Below are 24408 nucleotides of genomic sequence, written 5' to 3'. Positions count from 1 at the left end.
ATGGGCATGGGGCAAACGGGATCTTACTACCGCGGGGCTGAGCGCCTTCTTACCACCTCTCATCTACTGCTGCTCCTTATCGTCTCATTCTTGCTCAAAACTGGTAATAACTCTTTTTATTCATTCATATCATATAAACTAATCTATACACAATGCAGATTATACTTGAGCTCTGAGCCTGACACTTACAGACGTCCTTTATTGGTCCTCAGTGAAACTGCCCCATAAAAACACGTTGTTATTGATCAAGTCTGTCCTGGTCCACCTTCCTCTGCAATCTCAAACATAAAGGTTTAACTAATGCTTCCACAAGAACCATTCTGACTTAAGAAGATTTTAAGTTGGTCCTTGTCCATATTGAACTGCATTTCTAAAATAAAAGTTATTAAATTATTATTATTAGAAAATTATTAATTAAATAAAACATTGTTTTTTGTGTTCTCACTACATGAGAAGTAATAATCCTGCTCCACAGTCATCATCTTTGTCAAATATGAAGCGACATAAAAGATTCCTAGAAGAACCAATTTTGGCTAAATAACTAATTAAAGATTTTAGGTTGGTCCTGGTCCACCATCGTTCTTAACTCGAAAACATAAGTTAAAGAAATAACTATTAAATGAAGCATTTTGTTCTTAAGAAAGAAAGACTGTTGTTGGTTCTTGTCCACCCTCATTGGCATTTATTATTCTTGAATCCTTTTTGGCTTTATAACAATTATTTTTAGGTCGGTCCTGTTCCACCTTAATGTGCAGTCATATTCATCCAAGAAATGATTCTTTGAAGAACTATTTTTTGTTTTTGGAATAACGTTTCAAGCCATTCCTGGTCCGTCTCAGTTTTCAATCATAAAATGCGAAGGATGCCCATAGTATATGGCTCTAGCCAGTCAGCTTTACATATTTTAGTTTTATTTCTAAATAAAATAAAAAGCGGTAACCATTGACCATCCAAAGAAACACAGCCAAGAACCTTACAATTGTTATTTATCAATCCCTTTTCCATAAGTATTTTTATTATTCTGTAGGGAACCAACCATTTCTGTTGGTTCTCTAAATGAAATTATTATTATCTGGATAATGACTGTTTTTAGATAATAAAATATGCACAATAAATTATATAAACTAAATCAAGACCCTTCCACACAATGTTTGAGATGGAAAATTCTTTACCAAGAATTTTTCATTCTTTTAATATAAAAAAACCCATTAAATCACGATTAATCACGGCTAATGATCCTTTTCTTAATTTTTTTCTTAGATGTAAGATGTTGGTACTATGCACTTTACAGTTCACCAAGTAGATCTTTAAATTCATGGACATTTTTTATTGGTTCTGACTGTAGCTGGCTTATAAAACATATTATTATTGATCAGGTTTTTTCTGGTCCACCTTCATCTGTACTCTCAAAATAAACGTGGTACAAAAGGTCATTTAATTATTTACATTTGGTCTCCTAAGATTTAAAGTTCTGGTCCACCTTAAAATACAAAATAAAGATGCCATATATTCATTTCTCTACAGAAGGTTCTGGGAATCACCCTGAGGTGCAAACAAAAAAAATGTAAGGCTAGGGGGCTCTTTGACAAGAAAGTACGGGGTTAACATCTAACTAACTCATTATGAACACTTTCTGCTTCCCATGAGAGATTGTTAGTTTAGTGGATAGTTTAGTGCATTGGTTTTGCTGGTTTAATTACCATTTCCTGACCAAAAACATTTCACATAATATAAGCAATTATTGTGCAAAGTATACTTAAGTTAAAATGATTTATCTGTGACATGTATGTGCTTTTATGAGTGAACATAAAGCCTGGACATTTTTTATTGACCAAAATTGGTTCTATGGTTCTTCTATCACTTCTAGCACCTTTATTTTTTGTAGGCTTGTTACTACAAATTAGATTACATTTCAACCAGCTGATCTATATTTGTGTCTCTTATTGGTCCTGATTTAAAGTGGTCTATAAAACACAGTATTATTGGTTCTCCTGGTTTTTAAATGTACGTTTTTTTATGGCTCATAATGATCCATGACTTGGATAATCATCATAATAATCATAAAGTCAGTGTTTTAAAACCTACACATCTATAAATGTCAATCCTAAGTCTTTAGCCTCTGTTTTATCTTGTATGTCTTCTTATAATATTTTGTTCTTAGATAGGGCATCACACTGGGCATTTTAAGCAGATGTGTGCCACTGATCAAAACACAAACATTATTAATGCTAGATTTTCCAATTTTAGAATATTCGTTAGTACTTAGTTTTGGAAAACAAGGCTTGTACTGATCATACTACACTGGTTCAGTGCTTTGTTTTTTTCCGGTTAAGTGGCTGAAGCGCCTTTTAAACCAGGATTTAACTAAATACAGCTAGTTTAAGCTGGTTAGTCTGTATGTAATGATTCTCAGTGTTTGGGTGTCAGTCTTCGATTGAGGGAGTGTTTGTGTTGTGTGTCATGGTTCTTCTTATTGATGAATGGCTCATAATGTCATAGGGTGTCCTTCATTTTTATTTATAACAAAGACAAAGGAGGTGTTATCACTGTAAATCTGCAGGGACACTTACACATTATAAACAGTAAGTCTTTCATGTTTTGTTTATGATCTAAAAACATCTGTACAAATGAAGGCAATTAAAGATCTTAAAAGATCTGTTTTTTGCACGAGTGGTAATCCATGACCAGTGTCATTTTTAGAAATCATGCTTCTGGTTTTTTGGTTGAAATAGACATTTCTCTTGGGGAGAAGAGTTTGATCAGCAGCGTCTCATGTGTCTCGAGTGTCTCAAGTGTCTCATGGCTCCTCGATTTATTACGACTTTTTTTTATTACAAATAATTTGTAAGTGTTCGATTATTAAATGCAATAATCTTTCATAACATTCACAAATCCATATTGTCAAGTCAGTTCTTGATATTCAAATGTTTGCCCCTTCTATCTGAAATGATCTGTTTCATTCACAGTTAATATAGAAATGTTGCATAGTGGTTACCATCCTTTTAAAGTCATGCTTCTAAATTCAGGGTGTGTACAGTCTGTTGGCTATATTGAATTAATGGCAGCATGAATACCGGCGGTTGGTGCTGGTTGGTGCACACAGCTTGATAGTAAATTGAAGACAACACTTGGTAGGACTGCCTATTATATTGCTTAATTGTTAATGTGAAATTTGCCAAGGTGACCACTGTATGTTTTTTTCACAGTTTCTGTTGGGTTTTTTGGCAAAAATAGTAAAATGTATTTTTATTTTCTGCAATTAGCAGACGCCTTTATCCAAAGCGACTTACATTACAGTTACAGTATACAGTCTGAGCAATTGAGGCTTAAGGGCCTTGCTCAAGGGCCCAACAGCAGCAACCTGGCAGTGGGGCTTGAACCAGCAATCTTCTGATTACTAGTCCAGTATAATCATAGTTATGTGTAGCTAAGGTGTAGCTACCAAAGTGCCAGCTAAAATGGTTCTGAATTAAAATGTGGAGTAGTGTAATAAGTGCTTGATACCCTTTGATGGGTTGGTGTCCAATGCCGAGTCCAGTGTTTCTGGGATATTCTCTTGATCCACAGTAATCCTGACCAGAACAAAGTAGTTACTTTTAATGAAAGAAAGAGTTCCCAAACTGGCTATATAATAATTAAAAAAAAAATGTCATCTATTAAATTATTGCTTAATATATCTATCTATTATCTATCTATCTATCTATCTATCTATCTATCTATCTATCTATCTATCTATCTATCTATATATATATATATATATATCTGCTAAATGCAGAAAATAAAAATACATTTGACCATAATTATTCTTTTTTCTACTTATTGTGCAGTTCTAGATGCGCTCCTATTGTTGAAAGTGACATTACCCAGTCTCTCTGTATCTGGTGTTTCACCCTCCCTTTCAGGTTGTCTTGTGTGTGACATGCTTTATCCTAGCAATTTGTAGATTGTGTGTTGTCTCTTTGTTGTTCTGATCCCTTAATCACTAAAGCTAATTTCTGGTGTCATTGTATGACAGTGTGTAGCATGTGTAAAGCGAGTGGCTAGAGGTGCTTGAGTAGAAGAAGTTCAGAATACTTCAGGCTACTTCAGCATAGCAGGGCTCAGACAAATTACTTTTAAGTTGTTTAGTGCTGCAGAGTTGGTGGATTTCCAAACAGATTTCCAAAAGGGAGGTTTGATTACATTTGCCTGGATTGCTTTTAGAACAGCAGCATATGTTGTACCAGTAGTTTTTTTGAGGTTTGTAATAAAGAGAAAAATACTATAGGGGGCATATTCAGAAATACTGTATAATCACATATAGATATTATGTATGTATAAGTGTATGATAAGGTTAATATGTTGGTACGGTGAATGTGTTGGTATAGGTTATATGTCAAGTTTCATTATCAAGTTGCTTGGTCCTAGCTTATGGCAATTTTTGGAATCTTTTAACTGATTTTATTAATTTAAACGAGATTGTGTGCTTTCATTAGTAGCTGGCTTAGATCATTTTACATTAAACCTGAAAAGCACATTGTTTACATTGTATACATTGTTTAACATATAATCTCCTGTACTTAGCATCTAAATGAATAAACTATTAAAGTTGGTATGAATAAAATTGTAATGAAAATGTAAGATGTTCTACCAGGCAAATAGAGCACTACATGACTTCCACAACTTACTTATGGTAAACTTTTTTATTAAGCTCATGTAGTGACTGGGAATTCATTTAGGATTTGTCATAAATTTGTCATTGGTCAAAAATAGAATTTTGCATTGTTTTAAAATTATGTAATGTAAATATGGTAATACATTTTAAATCATAGGATCATCATAGGACATGATAGTATTGCTAAACAAACAGTATTTGTGGATCTAAATGAAAACTTTATTCATATTTTTGAGAATAAAAGTTAAAAACCTCACAGCTTTAAAAGTGATATTTTCTGCAGTTGGAATTACTTGGTAACATAAACGTTTTAAATTGATTTATTAAAGAAAATAAGAAAATAATTTACCTTAATCATTAATTTTTATTACAACTTTTATTACAGCTATCTGGTTGTAACATGATGCATATTTATTACTAGGGATGTAACATTGCACCACAAGACAGTTAAAAATCGATTCACATGTGTAACGATTCAAATCGGTTTACATGTATAATGAATCAATATTTACTTTGAACAGCAGAGGGCACTGGCGCTTTTCAGCTCGCTGGTTGACGTCACTACAGGGTTGCCAGGTTTGGAATTTCCCAGCCAGATTTATTTATTTGAGGATACTTTCTTTATTTGTATTTTTCATTTATTTATTTAATGTGAGGTTTGTTTTAAATTTCATTTCAGTTTTTTTATTTACACAAAAAAGGAAAAATCTGGAAAATATCGTATCATGAACCCAGTTTCGTGAATCACATCGTGGGTAGAGTGTATCGTTACATCCCTATTTATTACATATTTTCAAGTAATTGTTTATAAACGATACGTGTATGAGTGGTCTTAATTGCTGACACATTTCAGTTGTTTGTAGGAAGAAATCTAGTACTCATAGTAAATTAATTCAGTGTAATAATGCATTTCTATGTTTAACAGATGTTTCACAGATGGATGTTTAAGTTAAAGATTGGGTAAATGAATCAAGATTTGTAAACCCTTTTGAATAACCTTATTTTTTGCATTAGTTTCTAATGTATTTTGGTCTGCAATGTATATTTTTTCATTGTTATATCTTGTAAGTACAGTATTTTTTTTGCTTTTTTTGTAAGTACAGAGGAAGGTCTTATGCTTCCATGCCCCATTCTGCTAATTACACATGCTTTATTTAATACTAGATACTAAATACTAATTCATTCAGAAACCTGATTATTTAAATAACCATGCCTATCCCTGAAAGAAAGCAAATCTTAGAAAAGTCGAAGCACGCCTTCGTAGCTGGAGACATCATTGGGACTCGGTGGGACTACGCTCCCCCACTGCAGGCAGTTGTTAAAGTTCACTCCTGTAGGAGAAGGAGGTAGTGGGGGGCGCAGTTGACCTCTCTGCCCCAGCTAAATTCCACATCTTGAAATTTCACTCACAGTGCACACACCAGTGCTGCGAGGGCCCCTTTCGCAGCTGAGAAGCGCCTCACCAGCGAGTGCCTGGCCACCCTGAGAAAATATTTCCAGTGGTTTTAATTGCAACAAGGGTGTGCTCTGTGCTCCGAAACGACACACTTCAGGCCTGCAAATTAACTCAGCCTGTGAAACAAACACCTTGTTTTTTCCCCTCTCGCTCGCTCTTGTGCTCTTTCCGCCTCTGGTTTATTACGAGTTGGGTTTTATGATCTTGGCTGAATGAAAAAGGAACACCACAGACTTTGTTCTTTTTATTCCTGAGACACTGAAGCCGTCAGTTTACGTGTCATTTTTAAAAGATTTTTATTATTTATCTTTTGCCATAAAACTTTTTTATGATGCTTTTATGTTCTATAGCTTCTAATGATTTTGATCTATCCATTATAAAGAGGAAGTTTTGGTGGTTAATGGTTAACTTCCGCGTCACTATTTAGCACTACGCTAACACCCTTCCACAGATGGTGCGAGTTTGATTTGTCCGCCATATTTACCACTAATAGTTTATGATCTGCTGCCCCCATCTGGGAGACCCCCCGAGACATTCCATTCCTCATGGTTCTAAAATTACAACCAGCTTTAGGGGAGGAAGACGACTGGCCTACTTTCTCCTCCTTGTTCCTCCTCTTATCAAGTGTCCCAGTGTACACAGTTGTTGTTACTGGTGTGACTGCGTATCCAGTTGCACCGCTTAACTCATGACAGTGTTTTTGAAGTTGCAGTTTCAGGTGACAGACTAATTGTGTTTAAACTACCTAGTGATGAAAAAAACAGCTTGCATCCATGACTATAAGGAATTGGATTAGGTTGGATTTGCTCTTTTAGAATAAATGGTTTTGTTAAGGCAAAGTAAATACATTTTAGCATTAAAACCAGATACTTCCCTTCATTACAGGTAGCGTCTTATTAGGGTTGATTATTGTTTGTTATTTTTACAGTATGATAACTATTTAAATGCTTTTTATGTATTGTTCTTCGAATTTTGTGATATATAAATATATAGAGTAAAACAGCATATTTGAGCAGTAATAATGTCATTCAGGACTACAGATTTATCCCTTCAAATGAATTAACACCGCACACTTAGCTGGCTGACGTTACGATGTTATGACTCCTCATTATTGTAAATCTACCACACTTGTTGCATCTAGAAATATTTTCCTATGATTTGTTGGTAAATAATCAACAAAATACTTAATTTGAGAAAAATTCCATTACTGTAAGTAAGAGTCTTTCAATCTTGAAGAATCAGAACAGGAGGATGGGGAATCATAGTAAGTAATATATTGTAATGAAACAGTCCACTGTCTCCTAAACTACTACAGAGTATACTATTGTTGTCATTTAGTTGGGTGGTAATTATTCTCATAAATATTTTGAGTGTGTGTAGACTGCCAATAAGTAAAAGATTATAGTCACATCTTGCATTTTGGAAAACATACATACTAGCCTAAGGTTAGTTTCTTTATCCCCATTATTCTTCACATGCACATTTTGGTCTCAGACTGGTGTCAGAGGGCAACATCTTGTTGATGCCCCCACATCCAGCTGGGTGAAGCGCTGGAGGCACTTGGGTTCGCTGCGACATGAGGTCATGCCGAGTCTCTGTGAAAACCCTCTCTGTTTAAGATGTTTGTGGCATACTTAGTTAGGATTTTGTCACGTTGGAGCCTTGTGTTGCTACATTTCTTATTGTACAGAATGATGAATGTTTAATGCATGAAAGTCCATTATTCAGTGTGTTATACATTTGAATATAAATTGAATTGTTTGTAATCTCTTGTATAACAGTGCTGTTTGGATGGATCGATCAGTATTAAGGGAGTGTGATTTGATTTCAAATGATTGCCAGGGCAGGCTTTGCCTATACACATTGAATTTCTAATCCGGAGGAATCTCCAACCCAGACTCAAAGGCTACTATGCTATACCTGCTATCAGTATAGTAAATGTACTCAGATTTTTGTGCTTTTATAAATGAAAATTGTGTTTACAAATAATTAATGAATTAAGAATGAATATTTCTCTTGATTGTTTTTGCAGCATTGCCTCTCCCATTTAGTACTTCTATTTAGTACTACTCTATCTTTTAACAATTACTGATCTGGACAAGTCAAGGTTAGCTCAATCTTGCTCCAAAGCATGTAAAGCTAAATGCAGCCTCTTTTCGAACTACAGTTTGTGCAAAACAGATCCAATTATGCTCTCTGCACTCCTGGCTTTGACGTTGTAGTAATCGTACTTGCTATCTTCTAATGATTGGGCAAATAATGCTTTCTGTTGCACAATCTTAATATACAGTATAGTTTGACATCTGAGCAGGGCAGCACGGTGGCTCGGTGGGTAGCACTGTCGCCTCACAGCAATAAGGTTCTGTGTTTGCATGTTCTCCCCATGTCTGTGTGGGTTTTCTTCGTGTGCTCTGGTTTTCTTCCACAGTCCACATGCAGTCAGGTTAATTGGAGCTACAGAATTGCTATAGGTGTGAATGTGTGTTTGTGTTTGCCCTGTGATGGACTGGTGACCTGTCCTGGGTGTGTCCTACCTTTTGCCCAGCGAATCAGACCCACCAAGACCCTGAATAGGATGATTTGGTGGTAAAACAGTCATGTTTGATAATAATTGATTTTTTTTTTTATTAAATATGTCATTGTGTTGCAGATCAGCTCTCACATTTACAACTGAATTTAGGTTATTTGGATATAATATTGGTATTCTAACATTAAATATGTAATACATTATTGTCTATAAGTCTGGAGTATTTTCTGGCAGGGAATTTTGACATTCCTCCATTTACAGAGCCTGAAATCGGCTGTTTTCCTTTTACCACATATTTTATTAACTGCTGACCAAGTGAGTTGATATTACAAACATTTTATGACTACAGAGATCCCACCTATGATGAATTTTGCTATTAAAAACATTCAAAAGTAATGATGGAAATAATAAAGGTCTTTCAGTGGACATATTTTCAAGCCTTGCCCTTGTCCACAACATGGCTTGAGCAGCGCCTCCATATTGTTTTACAGCTTGTCGGTGAAACCTAATCCTAGCGTGCTTTGTCATGCCGGCTGCAGTGGAGGACGCTGGGCGGCTCTTCCGCCGCTGCACTACGCCATCATCTGATAATCAAATCGGACAGATTTGAATGGGTTGCACTTGGCAGGCTGCAGTGGGAGGCCGCTTACCATGCAAGATTGAGTCATTACGGGCGTGTTAATGGAGCGGATGAAGTCGATATCAGATTATGAAAGGCCACATCTCTATCTCTCTGTGGCTCTTTTTTTTACTCTCTGAATCTTCTTTTTACTTTCACTCTTTTACTTTACGCACTTGAATCACACTTGAACGAGTCACGTAGTTCAGTAATGGTGTGTAATGTTCGTTTCCCGATCTCCTGGGCGTTTGAATTTATGCTATGTCATCGCCCGATAATGGAGCGAAGTGCTTTGTGTGTGAAAATTGCATAATCAATATTGAAACGGAGCCTCATTCCATTTTGAAACAAACAAACACCATTGTGGCCCGGGTACAGGCTGAGCTTTTACCAATGCCAAGTGCATTTCCACTTTTAAGTGTTCCACAGGAAGCTTGTCAGAATAACCTAAATATTTATACTCAGTTTAAATGGAAGCCAGGGCTATCAGCCTACAGTAAATGTCACGGCTCTGTAACAAGCAGCACTACTTTTTTGAGGGAGCATTTCATTTGATCTTATTGGTGCTATAAAGTAGTCCTCTGTTGATAAGAACAGCTTTTACTTGCTTTTACTTGCTTGTTAAGTCGACTCTTTGCCCCTGTGCTGCAGTAACACAAGTCATGGAGTCTGACCTTGAACATATGCTGACATGTCACACACAGCTTCAGAAATTCTTATTCTTATTTGGACATCTGGGATGTAGCTGGAATTTTTTGCACATTCTCTACACATGCAGTGTAAAAGAGTTTTTTCAGGGTGTTGCAAGTGATTTGTAATCAGATAAGAAATTGTCCATGACTTTTGACATTAAAGACTTGAACTGATGAATCTTGTGTAACCAGTAACTACCTGTGCTGTCATTAATGTAACCAAAGTGTGTAAAACATTACATTAAAATCCTAATAAAATAAATAAATACAATTTTATGATTTTTAGACATTCACACTTTGAGCTTAGGCTTGTGCCACATCGCTTACCAATAAAAACAAAATCCATTTTTTTATATTGCAACTGAGAACCAATAACATACATGCTATGTGCTGTACCACTCAGCAGTCCAGTTTTGTGTGCTTAAAAAAGTGTATACATACATACAGTGTATCACAAAAGTGAGCACACCCCTCACATTTCTGCAGATATTTAAGTATATCTTTTCATGGGACAACACTGACAAAATGACACTTTGACACAATGAAAAGTAGTCTGTGTGCAGCTTATATAACAGTGTAAATTTATTCTTCCCTCAAAATAACTCAATATACAGCCATTAATGTCTTAACCACCGGCAACAAAAGTGAGTACACCCCTAAGAGACTACACCCCTAAATGTCCAAATTGAGCACTGCTTGTCATTTTCCCTCCAAAATGTCATGTGATTTGTTAGTGTTACTAGGTCTCAGGTGTGCATAGGGAGCAGGTGTGTTCAATTTAGTAGTACAGCTCTCACACTCTCTCATACTGGTCACTGAAAGTTCCAACATGGCACCTCATGGCAAAGAACTCTCTGAGGATCTTAAAAGACGAATTGTTGCGCTACATGAAGATGGCCAAGGCTACAAGAAGATTGCCAACACCCTGAAACTGAGCTGCAGCACAGTGGCCAAGATCATCCAGCATTTTAAAAGAGCAGGGTCCACTCAGAACAGACCTCGCGTTGGTCGTCCTAAGAAGCTGAGTGCACATGCTCAGCGTCACAACCAACTGCTGTCTTTGAAAGATAGGCGCAGGAGTGCTGTCAGCATTGCTGCAGAGATTGAAAAGGTGGGGGGTCAGCCTGTCAGTGCTCAGACCATACGCCGCACACTACATCAAATTGGTCTGCATGGCTGTCACCCCAGAAGGAAGCCTCTTCTGAAGTCTCTACACAAGAAAGCCCGCAAACAGTTTGCTGAAGACATGTCAACAAAGGACATGGATTACTGGAACCATGTCCTATGGTCTGATGAGACCAAGATTAATTTGTTTGGTTCAGATGGTCTCAAGCATGTGTGGCGGCAATCAGGTGAGGAGTACAAAGATAAGTGTGTCATGCCTACAGTCAAGCATGATGGTGGGAATGCCATGGTCTGGGGCTGCATGAGTGCAGCAGGTGTTGGGGAGTTAAATTTCATTGAGGGACACATGAACTCCAATATGTACTGTGAAATACTGAAGCAGAGCATGATCCCCTCCCTCCGGAAACTGGGTCGCAGGGCAGTGTTTCAGCATGATAATGACCCCAAACACACCTCTAAGACGACCACTGCTTTATTGAAGAGGCTGAGGGTAAAGGTGATGGACTGGCCAAGCATGTCTCCAGACCTAAACCCAATAGAACATCTTTGGGGCATCCTCAAGCGGAAGGTGGAGGAGCGCAAAGTCTCGAATATCCGCCAGCTCCGTGATGTCATCATGGAGGAGTGGAAAAGCATTCCAGTGGCAACCTGTGAAGCTCTGGTAAACTCCATGCCCAGGAGAGTTAAGGCAGTTCTGGGAAATAATGGTGGCCACACAAAATATTGACACTTCAGGAACTTTCACTAAGGGGTGTACTCACTTTTGTTGCCGGTGGTTTAGACATTAATGGCTGTATATTGAGTTATTTTGAGGGAAGAATAAATTTACACTGGTTTATAAGCTGCACACAGACTACTTTTCATTGTGTCAAAGTGTCATTTTGTCAGTGTTGTCCCATGAAAAGATATACTTAAATATCTGCAGAAATGTGAGGGGTGTACTCACTTTTGTGATACACTGTATATTGTTACTGATGATTTTTATGTTATTGTGAAGTACAACCCCAAATCAGAAAAAATTGTGACAGCATGGAAAATGCAAATAATTAAAAAACACAGAGTTTCTTACATTTACTTTGACTTATTTAATTGCAGACAGGATGAACCTGAGATATTTCATGTTTTATCTGCTCAACTTCATTTCATTTATTAATAAACATCCATTCCTGCATTTCAGGCCTGCAACACATTTCCAAAAAAGTTGGGACAGTAAAGCATTTACCACTTTGTAATGTTGCCATTCCTTTTCATCACACTTAAAAGACGTTTTGGCACCGAGGATGCCAAGCGATTTAGTGTTTCAGCTTTTATTTTGTCTCATTCTTCCTGCAAACACGTCTTAAGATGTGCAACAGTACAGGGATGTTGTTGCATTTTTCATTTTAAAATTCTCCACACATTCTCTATCAGGGACAGGTCAGGACTGCAGGCAGGCCAATCCCATTCCCATACCCTCTTTTTCCGCAGCCATGCCTTTGTAATGTGTGCAGCATGTGGTTTTGCATCGTCTTGTTGAAGAATGCATGGACGTCCCTGGAAAAGATCGTCTTGAAGGCAGCACATGTTGCTCTAAGATCTCAATGTACCAAACCATGATTACAATCGCCTGTTGACATCACCTGTTTGGAATCACATCATTATTTAGTTTTTTCACCTCATTACTAGCCCTAAATTGCCCCCGTCCCAACTTTTTTTGGAATGTGTTGCAGGCCTGAAATGCAGGAATGGATGTTTATTAACAAATGAAATGAAGTTGAGCAGATAAAACATAAAATATCTTGTCCAAACTGTCTGCAATCAAATAAAAGTCAAAGTAAATGTAAGGAACACTGCATTTATATTTTATTAGCATTTTCCATACTGTCCCAACTTTTTCTGATTTGGGGTTGTAAATTTAAATGTGATAACTTGTTTGTTTCCTCCCGTTCTTTCTCCAGGTGGAAGTCAGGTTCAGACTTCTCAGTGCCGTATCCAGAAGTGCACGGGCGACTTCGTCTCGCTCACGTCTCACCTGAACCCGTCTCTGGATGGCTTCGACATCGAGTTTTGCAAGGCGCTGCGGGCCTATTCGGGCTGCACTCATCGGACTGCCAAAAGTTGCAGAGGCAACCTGGTCTTTCACTCAGCTGTCCTGGGTATCAATGACCTCATGAGCCAGAGGAACTGCTCTAAAGATGGCCCTACGTCCTCCACGCACCCCGCTCTCACTATCGAGCCCTGCAACTACCACAGTCGCTTTCACTATCATCAGGCCGCACCAGCTATCCCGGGCGCAGGGCTGCCTGGGGTACCGGAGCACCCACGGCCTCACTACTTGTTCTGTGGGTTGTTTGGAGACCCACACCTGAGGACTTTTAAGGACCAGTTTCAGACATGTAAGGTAGAAGGGGCGTGGCCTCTAATAGATAATAATTACCTGTCAGTTCAGGTAACAAATGTCCCGGTGGTGCAGGGATCAAGTGCCACAGCGACCAATAAGGTAAGTTTTTATTGTTTAGTTTGTATTTATACAAACTATAGTTTGCATATATAATGGAATCTTGATTTAACGGACTAAAAGGGTGGAGCACTGGTCCGTAAAATGCTATTGTCTGAAACAGCAAGGTTCTTTCCAGGGGGTGCAAAAATATACAAAAACACAACACTAAGGTCCACAAAAGTGCTAAACATGCACATATTACATGCACATAAACAGTAAAATGAACTATGTAAATAGATATGTAAATATGTCATGTAAAACGAGTAAATAAATATTAAAATTGAGGGTTTTTTTGCCGTGATCATATAGTGGGGACTATCTTTCTAGTCTGAAACACTGCTGGTGGCTACTAGACCAGTAATGGTGCATGACTAAGCACTAGAACATAAAACACAGAGAAAAAGACGAGAACAAAGTGAGCCTCCTGACAAAATAAAGCCTATCACTAATGTAAACAGAGAGACATGTGCCGGCTAGCGTACCATTACTGAACTACTGGTCTTCGTACGCTTCTCACAGGAATTTTAAGCATTCGGACCGGACATTAATTTTTTCCGATTTTGTCCGTTAATTCGTTAAATGGAGGTCCGTTAAATCAAGGTTTCACTGTACCTCCTAATAGCCCCCTAGCGACAGTAACTCATGCTGCCAATAAAGATCAATTGTTAAAGCCATTACACTTCAAATGATTTTGCAGTCATAGCCTAGTGGTTAAGGTACTGGACTAGTAATTAGAAGATTGCTGGTTTAAGCCCCACCACTGCCAGGTTGCCACTGTTGGACCCTTGAGCAAGGCCCTTAACCCTCAATTGCTTAGACAATATACTGTCACAGTTCTATAAGTCGCTTTGGATAAAAGCGTCTGCCAAATGCTGAAAATGTAAAATGCACTAATGCACTTAATGCACTAACTGTAAAGGAGGTTACAGGTCCATAGTGTTCCTAAGAGCTTTTGGGATTTTGTAGAAAGTCAGCAGTACACTGAATCCATGAAACTATTACCTGAAATGATTCTGTTAAGCACTTTTAAATCATGCCTTGGTCAAACCAAGTATTTATGGAACCACAGCCAAGCAGGAACAGACAGGGGCCTTCCCTAAACTGTTGCTACAATGTTGGAAAACTTAGATTTTCATTTACATAGCTGTTAGCTATGGGTATTATGGGTATAGTTGAAAAACCTAAACTAAATAATTAGGAGGGATGTGTAAACATACACTCTAAGGGTTTAGGTGTGTTTTAGCCAGACCCAGTGTACACACACCCACACACACACACACACACACACAAACACACACACAGACACACACTGGCCACTAATTAAACACACTATTCTAACAATATTTGCGCTTATATATAGATCAAAGCAATGAATGTGTGGCTACTATAGATCAAGGTTTTTCAAACCCTGGGTCATTGTAGCCTAGAGGTTAAGGTACAGGACTAGTAATCAAAAGGTCACTGGTTCAAGCCCCACCACTGCTAGGTTGCCACTGTTGGGCCCTTAAACAAGGCCCTTAACCCTCAATTGCTTAGACTGTACACTGTCACAGTATTCTAAATCACTTTGGATAAAAGAGGGTAGGTCATGAGCCAAAAAAACAGGTCGCAGAAAAAAATCATTTGAACAGGCACATTAATACAAAATGAAGTTGTACACGAACGCCCCCTTGTGGAGGCTTTACGTTACATCTTGTGAACCACAGTGGGACCAGTATATTTCATTTTGTGTTTCGTTTGTGTTGACGCATTGTTTGTGTTGCCTGGGTCACGGTAAACATCATGGGTACAATGTGGGTCATTTGATAAACCTTGATATAAATTATATGCTACTTAGAAGTGTGTCCACATACTATATTCTACACAGAATATTACTTAAGTTGAAACTGTGAAATGTGCACAAGCTACTTCAACTTTGACCGAGTGTTCACAGGTGCTGCTGGAATAAAGCACAGTGCTCAGGTCTTGTGACTAACACTTGTGACTTGCATTTGTGAAAGTAATGTTGTTAATGACTGGATATAGCCTGAGCTGTGGCATGACCCTTAATAAGGTAGCTGTGAAAGAGCGCTCTGTCTCTATTTTTCCAAGTGTATGGCTGTCAAGACCTCACACACGCGCACACACCTACCAAGACAGTCTGTTGGCTACTGGATGCTAAATACCAATTTGTCTTCCAGTGACGGAAAGTATTTGCTCAGCGTGGGATCTGTGAGATTTCAGGCATTTACTTTCCTGGCGTAACAAAAGCTGGATGAAAGTTCAAACCTTGCTGAGTGAGGTGTACAACACTTCAGCACTTCAGCATACCAGTCTAATATTCTGAACTAACCACCTCCCATCTGTGACCTTGTGACTTTGGAGGCTGGGGCGCATTTTTTAACGTTCTACCATAATTATTAGCACACACTGCTCAACTGAGGCCCTTTCAGTTGCCTCACCTAATGGCCAGCTAATGGTCATTTTTCATCCATGTCATGGGAACAAAGCTTGCATTCATCCTGCACTAATGTAACACCACACATCTTGTTAGTCAGAAGGGCTTCTTCTGCTTAACGTGTTATTTAACAGCGCTGGATAGATACACATGCAAATACAAATAATTTCAATTTCTTTTTAACTGCCTTAAAAATAGCCAGACATATGGATGGATGGATGGATGGATGGATGGATAGATAGATAGATAGATAGATAGATAGATAGATAGATAGATAGATAGACAGACAGACAGACAGACAGACAGACAGACAGACAGACAGACAGACAGATAGGTATAACTTTACACGTCTTAAACCTATAGTGCACATAATGTAAAGTATATATATATATAATATAAATATATGTTATATATATGTATATATAATTTGTATGTAATATATAATAATATATGGAAACATTCATATACATACATATAGTAATGCATGTATATAATGTATTCTATTATATATTTATATACAGTATATATACAGTATATATATATATATAATTTCTATGTAATATATAATAATATATGCAAACATACATATATTAATGCATATATATATATATAATGTTAATATTAAGTTATATACAATTTCTATGTAATGTACAATAACATATGCAAACATACATATACAGTAGATCCATATATAAATGCACACACACACACACACACACACACACACACACATATATATATATATATATATATATATATATATATATATATATATATATATATATATGCACATATGTATACATACAAATGTGCAAAATATGCAGCATATAAATATACTTATATTAGTAATAATAATACAATAATAATAACAAAAAACTCAGTTTTACAATAGTAATACATAGTAATAGTAATACACAAGACCTGCATTAGTCACTTTGTGGGGTTTCTGAGTGATTGGAATGTGTGTTGGCCCTGTCCCATGATACCAGATTCCTAACATTGGAAAAACCTCACCTCTTTGGGGAATCAGCTAGCCACAATTAGGTAGAGTCGTATTTACTGTGCTACTAAATGACACAGTATAAACTTTTTCGTATTACTCACCACTGTATAAGTCAAAACTTTTAGACTTTTTGGCAGCAAATTCCAGAGTTAATGTGCAGCTGTAATTTGTATTTTCATTACAGTTTACCAGCATATCTTAAGTGTAATCTAGCTGTTTAAGGGGTCATGGTGGCACAGCTGTTAGAGGGGGTGTCACATGGCACCATATGCAACAGGTGTATTGGTGAGTGTAAGTAGTGAGAAAAAGTGTGTGTGTGTTGCCCTGCAATGTCTAGGGTTTGTTCCTGCCTTGGATTTAGTGTTGTTGGGTGGCACCAAAAACCATCAGGTGAAAGGTTGGAAATTCGAACAGGTCATCCCGCCCTAGCAGACAAGGTAGCCAATTTGTGTCTGCTGCAGGCACTGCCAATTATGCTCGCTAGATAGTGCTCAACCGACCGGTGGCAATGCCGAGTTTCGAACTGATAGCGGAATATCTTTTTAAAAAAATGTCTGAAATTCTTGGAAACAGGGTTTGTACATGGATAAATAAGTAAAAAAGTATAAAAATGTATTAAAAAAGAATTAAAATCTATTTTTAAATTATCTCTTTATATTTATTTATAACTAACGAGCCGATCACACTATGCTTTGTTTTTTTCAGATCACCGTCATCTTTAAACCATATCAGGAATGCACCGAGCAGAAGGTCTACCAGGCCGTTACGGATGACCTTCCGGCAGCATTTGTGGACGGCACCGTGTTGGGAGGCCACAGCGAGATGCGCAGCCTGGTGGTGATCGAGAAGCTCGCAGGCCGACACGTCGAACTGCATGCTGCCTACATCGGGGTGACAGTGGTGGTGCGCCAGCTAGGCCGCTACCTCACACTGGCAGTGCGCATGCCCCACGAGCTGGCCATGGCCTATGACGACACACAGGACCTGCAGCTTTGTGTGAACGGCTGCCCCGCCTCGGAGCGCATCGAACTGCCCGCGCTGGGCCTCCAGCACGCCGCTCTTCCTACTCTTCCTCCTCCTCAGCAGGCCTTCACTCTGGAGAGCGCCTCCCGAAAGTGCAGCGAGCAGCTCCAGGTCCAGGACATCTATTTCCACTCCTGTGTCTTTGATCTGCTCACCACAGGTGACGCCAACTTCACCGCCGCCGCGTACAGCGCCCTCAAAGACGTGGAGGCGCTGCACCCCGAGAGGGAGCACTGGCACATCTTCCCTCATTCCGGTGCCGGCCCGAGACTGGCAGCGGCCCTCCATGCACTTCTTGTTTGTTTATTGGTTGCTGCACTTTTGTAAACGGTGCAGCCATGACTGAATTAGTGGAGGCAGGTGGAGACTGTTTATAAGCAAGGCGAACGTAGCTTGTATATATTGTGTACACAGAGGAGACGGGGGATGCTCGTTTGTATTCGTCTGACTGTAAATTTTCTGTACATGTCATTTTGAGGAGAGAATGGGGGGTGGTGGGTAATTTTTTTATGTGTGATATTTTTTGTTGTCATCCTCAGGAGAGGAAGTCTGAATGAAAGCACTTTATTTTTTATGTTGCGGCTACAGAACAGTGTTCCATAGAGCTCAGTAGTCTCAGATAGCTGGTCTTCGATACGATAAGTGTTTTTTTTTAGGAATCTTTTAATGTCATTTATTAGGGGTGTAACAATGCACGTTATTATTGAGATTTTTTAATATATGAAATGCCATACAATACATGTTACAAATGGAATATTTCAGCAGTGAAAATTGAATTTTATGTCTAAAGACAGACATTTAAATGCAGAATTAGATTTTTTAAATCTTTCCGTGTACATTAGTCTAGTACATTGGATTTCTTCTGAATCTTTATTAATCATTACGTGGTGCAGTTACTGTTGGCTATTTTTTTTTGAAAGGTTATCAATTGCCAAAGCTTTGGGGTAAAGAAAGCTCATTTTTTTATCTAAACAGGACCAATGACATCAATGTCTGTAGTAAGTAGTATAAGGGCTTAACTATTTACCATAGACTGGATTTCTACTGATATATGATGGGATCCTGGCTTGTGCCACCACATTTTGAAGCTGACTTGGAGACTTTCAGCATTACTTGGACATGTCCAGTTATCTTTGGCTATCCCCTGAATGTTTTTAAGAGGAATGAATGCATTTATATCCTTAAAACATTTAGATTGTACATTTTTTTTTATTTTCATCAACTGTGTTATCCTGGACAGTGTGGTGCTGGGTCCATTTCTATTTGGAAACACTGGACACAAGGCAGAAATCTGCCTTCAGACATGTCTGTCTAGATGCCCAGTCGGCTGATAACAATCTATTATGCTAACCCACCACTGCTGAGATCTGGGTTTAAACCTCAGCAGTGGTGGGCTTGCGTAATAGTCCGCTGCATCACATGAGCGCCTGCCTTTATTATCTGCCATTATTATTACCAAATCATACTACAATATAGCCAACCATGACAGATTCATGTATTCCACCTTTATGAAACATGCCAATAGTTGGGTTTTCTACTTTAAAATGCGCCTATCTATGAATGGGAGTTGAGGGTACTACCCTTCTTTGCACCCAGTGTTGAATACTGAACTCAGTGTTCTACTAATCAGTATGAATAAATGAACATCACTGCTGGCATTTAAAAAAAAAAACTTCAAAGTTCAAACAGGTCTTAGAATTTGTGTATGGTTACACCCCTACTCTGTATATAAATAGGACTCACCATGTAACTCCACCCTGCGATGTGACAGAAACCATAGCTCATAATAATGTGGCAAACATTGGAAGGAACAGAAGTGTGAATATTTGTTTATACATCATTCCTCATCTGTAGTCTAGAGCTCAGTATTGTTGTTTATCTTTGTGTAGGTGTAACATGAAGAATTCACACACGCACACAGCGGACATTATTTATTATAGAGGTCTGACTACTCAGTCATCTGTTATCCATCCAGTTGGATAAAATGTTGCATTTAATTCAGTCCTGCATTTCATCAGTGACAATCAGAATCTATTATTTGGTGTGACAAAATACATATGATCAAACAAGTATTTAATAAATTCATTCTGATTTGATGGGATTGGTGCAGACATGTCTTGTTTTCCAAATGTTCAGAACTGCAGCCCAGTAATATGTTAAAAATCTGATTTATTGCTCAATCAGTCTCGAAACATTTCTGTACAAATCTAATTAAAATAGGTTAAATAATCCATAAAATTAAAGAATAATTGCAGTGTAGACCCTGCAATCCTTTAACTATTTGGAAGTTGCATTTTGTAATAGTTAAATCATAAAATTATTACCATGTTAACGTAATAATTTTATTATTGTGTACAACTGTGCAACTGCATTTGAGTCATGATGCAGGCTGGTGAACTTGGCATATGCAAAAAATAAATAATCCAATAATAATTTGAATGAAACCTCAACCAGATTCAAAAACCATCATATATAATACTAAATCTGAAATGTACCCTAGTTTTGGCTTAATAATAATCAATTGAAAAAATAATGCAATTACGTAAAAATCCAGATCCTGCCTATTTATATCGTCTGTACCTGCCACTTACCAACATGGAGGATGCAAAAAGACATCACTATGAGAAAAATCTAAGTAATGTTATAGTATTTGACTAATTAAATACTGAACATTTAGCTTAATTAACCTATTTAACATTTTTTCATCATGAGTTTTATAAATATGTATATTTAGATTATGTTTTACTGCAATTTAAGACTTAAAAACATAAACAAGTCTATTAAAAACTAGTTTAAAATGCTAACTAACATTGCCCATACTGATTGGACTAACTTACTTGTGTTGAAATGGAAAAAACAATCACTGTTGAACATAAATGTCAGTTGAGATTTAAAGCAAATTCAATAGATTAGGCTGCATATGAACTAGGGATCCAAAGCTCTATCAAGTTCTATCAATGGCAGTATATGATCTTTTAATATAAACGGTTTATTTGGAATCTGCAATTGGCTTAAATGTATTTAGATATAATAGTATATTTGTAAACAAAGCAAGTAATTCACTACTATAGTTTTGGTCACACAATGTCTTATCCCCCGACCAAAGATATTGTGTCATCCTAGTGCAACACGCAGCTGGCAAAATGTAGAAAAGAAGTACTGAATAAACAAAATTCATTTTGTGTCCATAATGCTTCATATGATACAATAGATTTTTCCAAGAATGCAACATGGACCACTGTTTACCATTATTGTCCTGTCTAGGTTGACTAATGGTATTAAATCACAATTTTTCTCAATGATGTAATATAGCAACTGAACTAGATGTACCAGAATTTATAGGCTTATGTTTTCAAATCATTAAATATGTTTGATAGAATGCATTTTCATCACTAAAAGTAAAATGAATAAGGGCTTTTCATATTCAGATACCATTAAAACCAAGCTTACTGTGCTTTGAATTTGTACTTTACTGAGGCTAAATCTATAAACTGCCTTAAATTGCATCCAGAATGGAATCTAAATCTTATCTCATACAAAATTCCTTTTTAAAGACTTGCTACTGTAATGTTTGTACATTCGTTTGTTTGCAACTACTGCCAGTGCTGAAGAGCTGCTAACATACTGTGACTAGTGAACTAGATTGTATTAGGAACACTGGGCGTTTCACTAATCCTATACCGGCAGTACTGACCGGTCAGATCACAGGCTTTATTTCATTGTATAATAGAAAACATGTAAACAGAGCAAGGCATCTGAGTTAAATTATCTGCAGAAGTAAGCCTTCTTTCTGTATTGTTACTTTGCTGATCTTGTGATCTTTATTTGTGTGTGTGTGTGTGTGTGTGTGTGTGTGTGTGTGTGTGTGTGTGTGTGAGTGAAATGTGTTTTAGTGAAGAATGACTGCTCAGTGTTTCTTCTTATTAAATTATTTATAAAATATAGCGTTGGTAGAGAAGGTTCATATACTTGTTGGTTGGAGATAAAAGTTTCAGATGTGATTGTACTGCCACCTAGTGGAAGACCATTGTTACATCAGTGTTTTAGTATTGTACTGGAGTGAAATTACGGTGTTTTATTTAAAACATTAAAACAAAATACATACATTTTATATGCGTGTGATTAATTATTACTTTTTACTGCTTGTGTCTTTTATTGTAGTACAGCACATTATTGCAGTGTTCTGTATATACCATCTGCCGTACAGTTCATTTTAAGTTGTCTATGAATTTGATTGAACCTGACATTTCAAATTCTACAAAGCTACAATATATAGGGTTCAGTAGTATTTGGTTCAAAAACTTGCCATAATTGATTTACATATAAAAAATTATCCACTGTTTACATGGATAAACACTGGAACCTTATGCTACACTTATTACTATTGGCACTGTTAGACTTACAAAAGCTACACATTGTGTATTGTTAGTATTGCTACTTTGTTTTCATAACCAAATTGAATTAAAATCCTTCGTTTATACCAGAGCAACAATCATATTCACAATTTTTTAAAACACTTATTCAGTGTCTCACTTATATATCAATACTAATACTGTTTGTTTGTTTATTAGGATTTTAACGTCATGTTTTACACTTTGGTTACATTCATGACACGAACGGTAGTTACACATTACACAAGGTTCATCAGTTTACAAGTTCAATATCAAACACAGTCTTGGACAATTTAGTATCTCCAATTCACCTCACTTGCATGTCTTTGGACTGTGGGAGGAAACCGGAGCACCCGGAGGAAACCCGCACAGACACAAGGAGAACATGCAAACTCCACACAGAAAGGACCGGACCGCCCCACCCGGGGATCAAACCCAGGACCTTCTTGCTGTGAGGCAACAGTGCTACCCACTTAGCCACAGTGCCGCCCTGTCTTTTATTGTAGTACAACACAGTATTGCAGTGTTCTGTATATTCCATCTGCCGTACAGTTCATTTTTATCATTGAGTTGTCAATTAATTTTATTGAAATTCATATTTCCTTATGAACAGGAGCATTTTGTTTGAGTTACTAAACTTGCTCTATTTTCTCTACATATAAAAAATTATCAACCTTATGCTACATTTATTACTATTAGCACTGTTAGACTTACAAAAGCTACACATTGTGTATTGTTAGTATTGCTACTTTGTTTTCATATCCAAATTGTGCTGAATTAAAATATTTTGTTTATACCAGAGCAACAATCATATACATTCAATTTTTTATAACACTCACTCAGTGTCTCACTTATATATCAAACCTAATAATATGGTTGCTTTATTCATTCATTTTAATAATATAAACATAGCTGAAAAATGTTTTTAGTGTCATGGTATTAAACAGTGATTAACAGTTCATGTCAGCTATTTAAAACAGAAACGTAAGGTCAGTGAGTACCACAAATCTGAGCCAGTCATAAAATATAAACTATTTACAAGGCTACTGCAAAGTAGTTAGATTACAGTTAGGTACTTTGCCTGCTAGCTGCCAGCCCTTTAACTATACCATAACATTACCTGCATAAAATCACAGCTTTGCTTTAAATCATGTTATTCTTGCCTTTAATTATCACCATGAATGTAATGTGTAAGTATAACATATAAAAGCATATAAACATTTAAATTTACATTTACGTATATAAATATGGGTGGCACGGTGGCTAAGTGGGTAGCACTGTCGCCTCACAGCAAGAAGGTCCTGGGTTCGATCCCCGGGTGGGGCGGTCTGGGTCCTTTCTGTGTGGAGTTTGCATGTTCTCCCCGTGCCTGTGTGGGTTTACTCCGGGTGATCCGGTTTCCTCCCACAGTCCAAAAACATGCAAGTGAGGTGAATTGGAGATACTAAATTGTTCATGACTGTGTTCGATATAACCTTGTGAACTGAAGAACCTTGTGTGAAGATAAACTACCGTTTCCTGTCATGAATGTAACCAAAAAGTGTAAAACAGGACGTTAAAATCCTAATAAACAAACAAACGTATATAACATAAAACATTGTAAACATTTTGAGCCAAAATAGTTTAATTTCTTTTATTTAAATACATCCGTTTTTGTTGGTTACAAGGTTGTGCTACAGAAATGTGAGCATGTTTACATTTTCTGTTTTTAATCAGGACCAATAATGTATAAGCACTAAACTGGGAGACTGTTGAGGAAGAATCAATGTCTGCAAGTTGGTACATTTATATTTAAGGTATGTACATTATTCCCACATTATTATTGCCCCCACTGTATTATCAAGTTAGTATTAACAATAAACCATTATTATTGGTTTTAGTGAGAGGGAAAATATATATATATATATTTTTATTATTATTTTGGTCAGTGATATATCAATTAAGTTGAAACTTGCATGCAGACTGAAAATAAATTAGATTGGTAGGAACCACCTGACTGTGC

The 24408-nt window shown here is 37.2% G+C and overlaps 1 protein-coding gene across 1 annotated transcript; it reads left to right on the top strand.

Moving 5' to 3' along the window:
• On the top strand, nucleotides 1-18445 carry rgmb (repulsive guidance molecule BMP co-receptor b). Its single transcript, XM_063017994.1, has 3 exons — nucleotides 1-103; nucleotides 13011-13552; nucleotides 17698-18445. The coding sequence occupies exons 1-3, from the start codon at nucleotides 1-3 to the stop codon at nucleotides 18340-18342; spliced, it is 1290 nt and encodes a 429-aa protein (XP_062874064.1). The 3' UTR covers nucleotides 18343-18445.
• The last annotated feature ends 5963 nt before the right edge of the window (nucleotides 18446-24408 follow it).

The sequence above is a fragment of the Trichomycterus rosablanca genome, chromosome 21 (genome assembly GCF_030014385.1).
Source record: "Trichomycterus rosablanca isolate fTriRos1 chromosome 21, fTriRos1.hap1, whole genome shotgun sequence".
Lineage (NCBI taxonomy): Eukaryota > Metazoa > Chordata > Actinopteri > Siluriformes > Trichomycteridae > Trichomycterus > Trichomycterus rosablanca.
This window is presented reverse-complemented; position numbering and strand designations above follow the sequence as displayed.

Coding starts and splice junctions, on each gene's coding strand:
- rgmb (XM_063017994.1), top strand. CDS start 1: ATGGGCATGGGGCAAACGGGATCTTACTACCGCGGGGCTGAGCGCCTT. Junction 104..13,010: donor CTCATTCTTGCTCAAAACTG/GTAATAACTCTT, acceptor TTCTTTCTCCAG/GTGGAAGTCAGGTTCAGACT. Junction 13,553..17,697: donor GTGCCACAGCGACCAATAAG/GTAAGTTTTTAT, acceptor TGTTTTTTTCAG/ATCACCGTCATCTTTAAACC.